The sequence below is a fragment of the Brassica oleracea genome, chromosome C9, assembly GCF_000695525.1.
Source record: "Brassica oleracea var. oleracea cultivar TO1000 chromosome C9, BOL, whole genome shotgun sequence".
Classification (NCBI taxonomy): Eukaryota; Viridiplantae; Streptophyta; class Magnoliopsida; order Brassicales; family Brassicaceae; genus Brassica; species Brassica oleracea.
Window position 1 is genome coordinate 27,968,848 of NC_027756.1, and position 9,663 is coordinate 27,978,510.

Sequence of the window (9,663 nt, forward strand, 5' to 3'; positions counted from 1 at the left end):
TTCAACTTTTTGAGTCTTTACTCTTTGTTCTTCGATTAGAACTTCTCTTGTTTTCTTGGTGTGGTTAGCTCCAAGTAAACTCTTCTTGTCCGTTGGTCTTGTGAGTCATATTAAGCAACGGTTCGAGATCGCCACTTTGTTGGACCGGTGCGTCACATCCGGCAACGATCTGGTTCGGGAATATCAAAGGCCAATCCGCAACCTTTGTGCGACCCATCGATCCATCAGATCTCCTTCGGAGTTCATATCTTTTCCAATCCGGTTGAGTGATCATTTCTAAGGCGTATCAAAGTGGTATCAGAGCCACTCTTCTGGTATATCTTTTCATTCCATCTTTCTGATCTACCTTTTCTTCATAAAAAAAAAGAAAGTTTTCTTCTATCTTTCTCGAATCCGGTCCCCTCTTTACCATCCATATAAAAAAAAAATCAAAAGTTTTCGATTGTGGATTGGGGGTGGAAGAGTAAGTCTGCTGGCTGAGGAGAAAACCAGCCTTAGAGGTGGTTAAAGCGGATTCCAAAAGCTAAATCTCTTATCTTCCTCTCTTTACAAAAAAAAAAGAAAAACCATTTCTTTGCTTGGATCTATCCCGTTGGGATTCCTTGATCTGTTCTCTTAGAAAACATTGAGAATAAGCTTGTGTGATTACCATAAAATCTGAGAGAAACACTTGAGTGGGTGAGATTAAACACTTGAGAGTGTGAGGTTTTATTTCCTAACTTTTGTGTTGAGATTTTCAGGTTATGATGTTTGGTCTTCAAAAAAAAAGTAGCAAGGAGAAACCCCCACGACAAACTGTCTCTCAATTTCCATTTAAATATTCTTTGAATAATTTTGATGAGTTTGTTAGTGTGAAGGAACGGCTAGACCTAAGGTGCAAGGATCATATCAAAACGACCAGAGATGTTTCTGATCCAAAAAGGTGATTACTTCAGATTGATGTCTAAGAAATATGTGAAAACTTTGAGAAGGGAATGATGAAAGCCCTCAAAGACATCAGCAAGAGCCATAAGAAGAGCACATCCACACGTGCATCTGTAGCTGAGCCATCATTGTTCATCAGTGAAAAACCTAAAGGTAAATCTGAAACCCATGTTGAAGAGTTTAAGGATTTTTCAGATTCTTTACCAATTTTTGATGAATCTGATGAAGAGCCAATTGAAAGCTTGTTTTCTTGTGAGAAAAATTGTGATCTTCCTTTTCTTGAATATGAGTTTATGAATGATAATGAACAGACTATTGTAGAACTAACCATTTTGCAACCGGAGCATCCGAGTAGTCTTGTTTTGTCTCAACAGGTTTTTGAGGAAGAGCCACTGGACTATCCACATCAAGGACCACGTCTTCACGCTAGGAACCCCTTGGATGAGGATCTATGTCCTATCTTTGATGAGGAGAACGAACCTGGCCCAATCTTTGATGAAGAAGCAACAAGCATCACCTCCATCGTCATGGATTGCCATCTATGCTTTGATCCCGACACAACTTCTGCCTCTTTGTCTCCTGATCTTCAAGAGTACTGTGAGAAATCTGCTTTGATTAATTATCTGCCTAATATGTTTGTAAATATCAGTTCTCATGATGTGATTCGTTTTGGTCTTGACAAGATGAAAGATTTTTGTGTTTCAAAATCTGTTTTTGAAAACATGATTAATTCTTTTAAATTGTTTAAACCTGAGAAACTTCTTGATCAAAATTTTTTTCAAAAAGGCAATGGCATCAGTTTTGAATTTATTTTGAGTTTTGATCAGTTCTTAAAGCATAGCAAAGGCTTTGATCATTTTGAAAAATCTCTTGAGCTTGATTTGAAACAAACTGATTTTTGTGATCTTGATTTTTGCGATTCTGTTTTGCAGCCTGATCTTGTATGTTCTGAAACTAATAGAACTTGGCATCTTCTGAGATCATTTCGTGATAATTGTGTTGTTTTGAGTTTTAATGAGATCTTGGTCTACAACACCTTCTTTGACAATCGTCTAGATCATTTGATAGATGTTGTTCAAACTGAACTTACTCTTTTGTGTTCAGATGTTGAGAAGGATAGGCATGTTCTGAAAATGAGTAATATTGTAGCATGCCTTGACATCATTCTAGTCTACAATGTTTACTTTGATATGCATCTTGAAATGCTGAAATGTGTGCTACTTATTCTTGAAAAAGAGATCTTGATTTTTGAATTGAACAAGTATTTGTCTTGCACATATGATCCTGGTCTTTTAGTGTTTGTTTTGAGTATCCAGGAAAGACAGGTTCAGTCTCTGAAAAATGAAAGCATTGACCGTGGCCAACAGCCTGAGATTTGGAGAAGCTTTGTTGTCCAAACCGGCTACCTTGGAGATGCCAGCGACTTTTGCGGAGCGGAGAGGTCGTCTTGGACTTTTGCAGTCATCCGGAGCGGAGAGGTCGTCTTAGACTTTTGTAGTCATCAATTTGTTTAATGGACCGAGCCTAATTTTGGACCTAGCATTTAATGTGCTCTTGTGGTCCATCTCCAACAACAACAAAAAACAAGCATGCAAAGATGTTTCCAGCAATTTGGAAGCTTAACACCCATCTAAGTTGAAAACATTTTGGCCGAGAGTAGCTCATAACAGTCTTTTCAACAGCATATGCATCTAGTAGAAGATTTTGCAAGGACCCGACGTTGTCGTATATATTCATATCATCGAAACCAATTACGAATTCATGTTTAGTACGTCACTTGGAAAGAAATACGACTCCTTTACCCTTTCAATGGTTATAACTATGGAAAATGAGGAATAGTCTTTTTGTATGAGAACAAAAAAAAAGAGTCTTCATCAAATTTGTAATTTAGCAGGCTAAATTACTGATCGGCAGTAGTACAGCTATGATAAAAACCATCCCGACAAAATGTGTTTGGTGACGAGCAGCTTATACTAAGGAACAGACGCAGAACTAGCTTAGTTTTGATCGACAATTACATAAATGGCCTTAATATTCAAAAGAAAAAACTCAGTGCTCTCTCACAATGGACAACCAAAACGTTGAATCAGTGTGTCCTCCGGCCACAGGGATATTCTTGCTCCGACTAAATCAATCCTTCTTCTGCCAAATGGAGTAGGGATATTTAACAAGAAGAACACATGTTTCTTTCATTTTTAATTGGAATATTTTAGCAGAACAAAATATGATAAACTTACTTAGCTCATCGAAAGAGATCTTGCTAATGCTTTCCCCGTATTTGATCAGCCGAATCTTGCCTACAAAAGAAATCGTAAGTCAGTCAGCGAGAAACCGATAAAAGAATCAGGATCAACAACATGAACATGAACATGAACATGAACATAAACATACATACCATCACGACGAATGCAAATCTCAGGGATACTCTTCACTTCACTGCTGATGCTGTCATTATACACTCTAGTCTCAATATCACCTTCGACATAAACGGACGAGCTGTAACAAAGCACACCAGCAAGCAAGTTTCAGTTTGCAGTTCATAAACTGATAACATAATATAAATGGAGGGAATAGAGAAGACAGGGAAAGAGATTGTGAATGTGTCCTTGTACCTAGCTAGCAAACTTATCAATTAGAAGTGGAAATTGTTGTTGTTAATACAAATCCTAGTTTGAACAAACATAGCTTACTTTTTAGCGAGCTTTTGGACAGCGTAAGAGCCAAGCACTTCGTTGTGGACAGCGATTCTATGCCACTGAGCAGGTTTAGGCTGGTTAGTTGCTCCCATAAGCCTCTGATCAAACATGCCGCCTGTTCCAACAGTGAAGATGGTCACTGTCCGCCCGTTCCTCAAGATCTTCTGTAATGGTGCTTGCCCTACCTTCCCACAAAGGATGGCCTGTGCGAGCAAATCAAAAGACATCAACAACAAGATAACTCAGGTCATGAATGAATGAAGATTTGATAGAAGACAGTTGGATTCTTCAAGACTCTTTCCTTTTCAATAGGTTTGATTGTAACAACAATCTTCAGCAAAGCAAAGAAAACAATAATAGATTAAAAGATCAAGTTTACCCTGTGGACACCGCGAAAGCCCCAACCTTTACGGGGATCAACACCATGAGGCTGAAGCTCGGCGGGTCTTTCTGAGATGGTTTCTTCAAAATCTTCTTCCAACCCTTCCTCGTCGATGGGACCAGTCGAGAACCAAGACCTCCCAGCAGCGACTGCTACACTCCCAGATGATTTAGGTGAAAGAAGAGGGGATTGATTGCCTAGAGGAGGAGATATCGGAGAGGATCTCAGAAGCTTGGAAACTCGGATAGCGAGTGAGTTCATCTTCTGAGAAATAACGACAAAATGGTGCCTTCCTTTAAACCCTGACTGAAGTAGCTTTTTAGGGTTTGGATGAATCACACAAATATTGGTATCCATTTCGGAGGTAGACTAGACGACGACGACAACCTAATTTTCTGTGATGTTACCAAAATACCCTCAATATCTATATTGTCGGTAATTCCAATTTTTCTTTTAATCCAGCCTCGGTTTAACTTATTCAGTAATTCCAATTTCTGGTTTAAAGTAAATTGGGATTTTGGTACAGGTGAGACAGTTGTTAACGAGGTCAAACACAATTGAGAGAGAATGAAAATTTTAAACAACCGATAAGAAAATCTTGAAAAAGCAGATGTTCAGTTCAATATAAGCAAACTACTGAGTTAGTACTAGTATTCATCTACTACGCAGCAGCCTTGGTCTTGTTGTACTCTTCCACTTCTTTCTTGTACGCTTCCATTAACTCTGCAGCTTTTCCGTTATACATTTGCCTTTCTTCTTCACCCAGTTCCTAAGCCTCACAAATTAACAATTAATTATCATAAAAATTACTCTAGACTCATCAGGTTTAGTATTATATACCTTCCATTTCAATGAAATGTGGGCAGTAAGAGTTGAATTGTTAATCCCAGGATGCTCCTCTGCCAAACTCTTTCTTGCATCTTTGCTGTATAAACACATTGTTTTTAAAACAGTTAGAAAATAACATCTTGGGTTCTGACTGTTTGTGGTGTTGTAGTACCAGAAGAGAAAGAATGAAGAAGCAGGCTTCTTTGGTTTGTTAGGATCAACATCCTCGTTCTTCGTTGTTTCTTTCTTCTTCTGCAATCGACATGGGTTAGTGACTGACTTAACACATAATCTCTTTTCTTACTTACAGCTAAAGGGCAGGGCATGCGAGTTGAAGTTAGTAGTCACCTTTATGATGTGGTCAGCTTTCTCCTTCTTCTTGAGAAGTTGGAGAGCTTCTTGTTTGTGGAGTTTCATGAGTTCCTCTTCTTCTTTCTTCTGGCTCATCGCTTCTTCTTCCTTTGTCCGCTTATATCCTTCCATCTCTTCCAGGTATATCTCCTTGTTCTTCTTTGCCATCTGTTACAGAATCCGTTAGAATCTTTTACTTCTTGACACAACAATGGCTACTGATGTGGTTCCAGACCTTGTCGTAGGGAGCCTTTTGTTCCTCAGACAAGTTCTTCCACTCCTCTCCCGTTAACTTTGCAACCTATCCATTCACAGTTACACACAACTAAGCTCAACACTGTCAAATGACAAAGAGGATTGTGAATTTATTTACTTACCTCTATAACGCTCTTGTTATCTTCTCGTAAAGCAGGCCTCCTCTCATTTGCATAGATCAAGTAAGCAGAGATGGGTTGCTTAGGCTTCAGAGGATCCTTTATCTTCCTACAAAAACGAGAAAAAAAAAAAAATCATTCAATTTTGCTTGCCTTCATTATCATCAAATCAGTTAAATTTCTTACTTTGTCTTCTTATTGTTATCCTCCTGTTCAGCTTCTTGAACAAAGTGGAGATACTGATCAAGCAGCTCCAAAGCAGTCTTCTGCTTTTGCTCATCTTCCAGAAACTTCATGGCTTCTCTCTCTCTCGCTTCTCCTTTGTGATAACCTGGAGATAAGCTTCCTTCTTCTCTTCTGCACTCAGAGTCTTCCACTTAGCACCGAGAATGTTGGAAGTCTCCTTGAAGTACGAATCTGGGTTCTCCTTCTTGACTTCGTTCCAATTATCCTTGCACCACAAGATGTATGGCGTGGAAGGTCTCTTCGTTTCAGCACCATCCTTCTTCTTCTTCTTCCCCTTCTTGTCGTCTTCAGTTTGTGCCAAAGATTGACAGAAAGCTAAAGTCTGTAACAGAGACAGAGTCATTAAACAGAATTAAGCATATGATTTAAGTAACCAAATATCAATCTAGACTTGCTAAATCGTTACCGTGTTAGGCTTGAACTCCTTCATCTTTTGAAGCTTCTTCAGCTCCACCTTCAGCTTCTCTTGCTCCACGTCTCTCGTTTCGAGTTCACGACGGTGACTCCACGATCTCATTCTTCTGCTTCAACGCTTTTCTGCTGTTTCTCGATTTCTTAGCCGGAGCAGGATTTGCGACTGTAGCCATTGAGAACAGTGATTAAGAAAGAGCGAGTAAGAGAGAAATGGAGGCTTTGAGATTTAGGGTTTAGTGAGTTAAGAGCAGTCTATGTTGGGCGTTATATAGGAGGATAAGCAACGGTCAAATTTTCGAAATTCAAATTGATTTTTACTTTCCTCGATTTAAATACTCTCGTGGTTGATGCAGATTTTATTTCTTACCTTTATGACTTTTGACCGTTTTGACTCTCCCTCTAAACCAACTTACTTAACCGGTTTAAAACACTTTTTGTTGTGTTTGAACTTTGAACGGCGGTTTTAAACACACCCAAGATTGTATTAATTTTCATATTCACTCGAAATCTCTTACTTTTGCATATATAACAGAAAACCCACGAAAAAAATATCACTTTACAAAAATCGATCCATAATAATAGCTATCATGAACCAAACTGGGTTTTATAATTCTTCAATGAGCTCTATCCAACTTCTTCAACTTTATCAATTTACACGAAGACCAAACCGGTGTTCTTGATTCAGCTATTCACTATGATCTCCAATATAACATCGTTCAAGTAATCAATCGGACCAGGCAAGCACCAATGCAGACAATCGTTCTGTACCTTTGCGTTCTTGTCCTTATCAAACGGCCTGAACTCTCGATACGGACCCGGGTGCCCATCGGGTCGGGTCAGCAACATTCCGGCAAAGTCAAGAAGCTTAAAATGCCCAGCCTCCTGACCCATCTCTGTAACCACCCTCTGGAACTGACTAATCTCTACATCTCTCAATATCTTGTTCAAAACTTTCATCTTGACCTCATCCTCGTTCACAGGTTCTGTTTTCTTACAGGTCCCTCCGTTATGCCATTCACCGTTTTCAAAGTGATCAGGTATCGACGTCCGGAAAAAGATCATGCCTTTAGTGTTGGATCTTGCGATGAAGTCCATCACATGGCGCAGAGATGTGTTGTAAGCATAGTCGAATCCTAAGTCCGTTATGTTGGAACTTTGCGGGCAGCCATGGCAGCCAACAATATTAGCATTCTCGTGGTAGATCGCGGTTTTCAAGAACCATTCCCCGGAAGAGATGATGGCATAGTCAATGCTGGGAAACAGATCAGTCCATGTGTTGTCGAGTATATCAAGGTGAAGCTGGACTGCAGCTGATGAGACACCTCTTGAGTCTTCAAAAATGGCGGCTTGAACAAGAAACGGTGACCAAATGTTGGAGATTGTCAGATTGTGAGAAGGAAAAAGCCAACGCTTTGATCTGTACTCGTCGTCGTGGTACACTTCAACCGGTTTTTCAACCTGAAAAAACAAAAACACTTATCACTTCAAAAGTCTACAAAGAGAAAGGATTTAAAAGCTGCAGTGCTTACAGTGGAGAGCATGCAAAGCAAAGACTCGACATGGTTACGCGAAATGGAGTCACCAATGAAAGCCCAAGACTTGTTCCTCATAAGCTGCAGAAACCTAAGAGGGTCGAAGCGGGGCAGGGAGCAGTCGTTAGGCTTCCATTTCCAGTAGAGAAAACCGGAGTCAGGACGGCCATTGGTGATGCAATTCTGGTGACTATCAACGACGACACCACATGAGCCATTGGTATAGATTGGTCCCAAGGGGTCTCTGATCCATTTCCCGGTGAAGAGATCACACTTCTCCACCTCAATATCTAATACAAACAAAAACAGATTCTTATCATCACCGCAAGTATTCAAACACTTTTACATAACCCTTAACTATGTTAGCTGCAGAAACAACCATAAACACACACCTGAGGAGATGAAATTCTGGGAATAGATTCAAACAAACGAATTAAGAACCATAACAACTGAACAAGCTTGAGCTAAATGATCGAATACTAATGGAACTAATCTCTCTAAATTCCTAGATCTCAGAAACAAAGAAGCTTAACGAATGTGACTGCTACGAGATTGTAGTGTGGTTGATAAATGAAGATGATCATACCGATGGGGAGGAGATCCTCATTCTCCGAGATGATAACCGAAGGAGGCGAGATCTGAGGATCGGAGATTTCGTTCACCGACACTTGGCCGAAGCGGACGGCGTAGAAGCGGAAGGCGAGACCGGTTATAAAAACGGCAGCGAGGACCTTGACGAGGAAGACGTTTTGGTGAAGAGTAGAGATTGATTCCCATTTTAGCTTCATCTTCTTCTTCCTCCTTTCGTTTGGAAGGTGAAAGAAGCTGTGATATATGGTAAATGTTGTTGACTCCGTGGATAAATAATAAAATCCAAAAAAGAATAATGAGAATTTAATGCCTGTGGGGTAGTGCAATTAATTTTTGAATATGATAATTAAGGAAAAATAATACTTATATGGAATAGTATCATTAGCTGATTGTCGAAGTGTAGGCTCGACGTTACAAACTCCATGATCGGGGAACACTACCAGGGCAGGCTCAATATAATTAGGGGGTCCTTGGGCAATTTTTTTTTTTAAGCTACAATTATCAATTTTATTTTTTCTATAACTATTATTTTGAAAACAAACATTTAAAATTATGATTAAACTAACCAACTGTGTTGTTTCAAAAATATTTTATATCACTATGTTTTATAATACGTCTAAATTTAAACATATATTATTATTTTATTTTTTTTGTACTTAGCTTAACATATATTATTTAGTTGGAAAATATCTTAAATAGATTTTTTTTAAGTTTTTATTCTCCAAAATAGTCTCCGAAAATCAAAGTGTTCATATTAGATTTTATTAAAGAAATAAATGATAATTATATTTTATTTGTAATTTACTTAATTAATTAGAGCATCACGTACTTCACTGAGTGATTCCCCTTTTACTTATTCATTTTTCTTTCTCTTGCAGATGAGCATGACGAGTAGTTGAATATCTGGACGGTTTGGTGTCTTGTGATGATCAATTTCCTTTTGGTTGAATTTTGATGTGGTTTATTTCGTTTAGTAATTTTTAAAAAAAAATTCTTCCGATTTTTTTTTATTAAACATATCAATAATTTATTCGGGTTTTAGTATTTGATTTAATTCAATACAAAATTTAGGAATATCTTCATAAATGTTTAACTAGACTTCTTGAATACAATTCTTGTGTATTTTGGAAGGTTTTCCTAAATTTGTATGACATCTTCATGAATTTGACCTGTATATTGACGAAAATATTACTGAATATATAATATATCCCAAAATTTAGGAAGATATAATCATATATGCTTAATATTTTTATAAAAATTTAGATATCAAATTCACGAAAGCCTTCCTAAAAGTTTAGGAAAAATGTTACACATATTCAAAAATA

General features: G+C 38.2%; 3 protein-coding genes across 3 annotated transcripts; all 3 read right to left on the bottom strand.

The window, feature by feature from the left end:
• Window positions 1-2,789: 2,789 nt before the first annotated feature.
• LOC106313276 (single-stranded DNA-binding protein, mitochondrial) lies at window positions 2,790-4,374 on the bottom strand. The gene is made up of 5 exons (XM_013751046.1): window positions 4,000-4,374; window positions 3,615-3,823; window positions 3,320-3,420; window positions 3,162-3,221; window positions 2,790-3,066 (listed from the first exon to the last, which is right to left on the bottom strand). Exons 1-5 carry the CDS (start codon window positions 4,357-4,359, stop codon window positions 3,050-3,052), a joined length of 747 nt encoding a protein of 248 aa, XP_013606500.1. The 5' UTR covers window positions 4,360-4,374; the 3' UTR covers window positions 2,790-3,049.
• A 65-nt stretch (window positions 4,375-4,439) lies between these two features.
• Window positions 4,440-6,439, bottom strand: LOC106313275 (high mobility group B protein 13). The gene is given in 9 exon segments (XM_013751044.1): window positions 4,440-4,771; window positions 4,843-4,927; window positions 5,003-5,082; window positions 5,179-5,349; window positions 5,417-5,482; window positions 5,559-5,664; window positions 5,742-5,866; window positions 5,869-6,123; window positions 6,208-6,439. Coding segments are annotated over 9 exon segments (1,107 nt in total). The 5' UTR covers window positions 6,319-6,439; the 3' UTR covers window positions 4,440-4,663.
• Window positions 6,440-6,711: 272 nt separating this feature from the next.
• Window positions 6,712-8,598, bottom strand: LOC106312961 (protein trichome birefringence-like 23). The gene is made up of 3 exons (XM_013750672.1): window positions 8,334-8,598; window positions 7,745-8,037; window positions 6,712-7,673 (listed from the first exon to the last, which is right to left on the bottom strand). Exons 1-3 carry the CDS (start codon window positions 8,533-8,535, stop codon window positions 6,897-6,899), a joined length of 1,272 nt encoding a protein of 423 aa, XP_013606126.1. The 5' UTR covers window positions 8,536-8,598; the 3' UTR covers window positions 6,712-6,896.
• Between the last annotated feature and the right edge of the window lie 1,065 nt (window positions 8,599-9,663).

What these genes read in the sequence shown, in the direction of transcription:
- LOC106313276 (XM_013751046.1), bottom strand. Translation starts at nt 4,359, where the DNA reads ATGGATACCAATATTTGTGTGATTCATCCAAACCCTAAAAAGCTACTT. An exon ending in GTCCAAAAGCTCGCTAAAAA is followed by an intron (nt 3,421 to 3,614) that starts GTAAGCTATGTT and finishes GCTTTGTTACAG; the next exon opens with CTCGTCCGTTTATGTCGAAG. An exon ending in GATTTGCATTCGTCGTGATG is followed by an intron (nt 3,222 to 3,319) that starts GTATGTATGTTT and finishes TTTCTTTTGTAG; the next exon opens with GCAAGATTCGGCTGATCAAA.
- LOC106312961 (XM_013750672.1), bottom strand. Translation starts at nt 8,535, where the DNA reads ATGAAGCTAAAATGGGAATCAATCTCTACTCTTCACCAAAACGTCTTC. An exon ending in TGAGGATCTCCTCCCCATCG is followed by an intron (nt 8,038 to 8,333) that starts GTATGATCATCT and finishes TGTTTGTATTAG; the next exon opens with ATATTGAGGTGGAGAAGTGT. An exon ending in TGCTTTGCATGCTCTCCACT is followed by an intron (nt 7,674 to 7,744) that starts GTAAGCACTGCA and finishes TTGTTTTTTCAG; the next exon opens with GTTGAAAAACCGGTTGAAGT.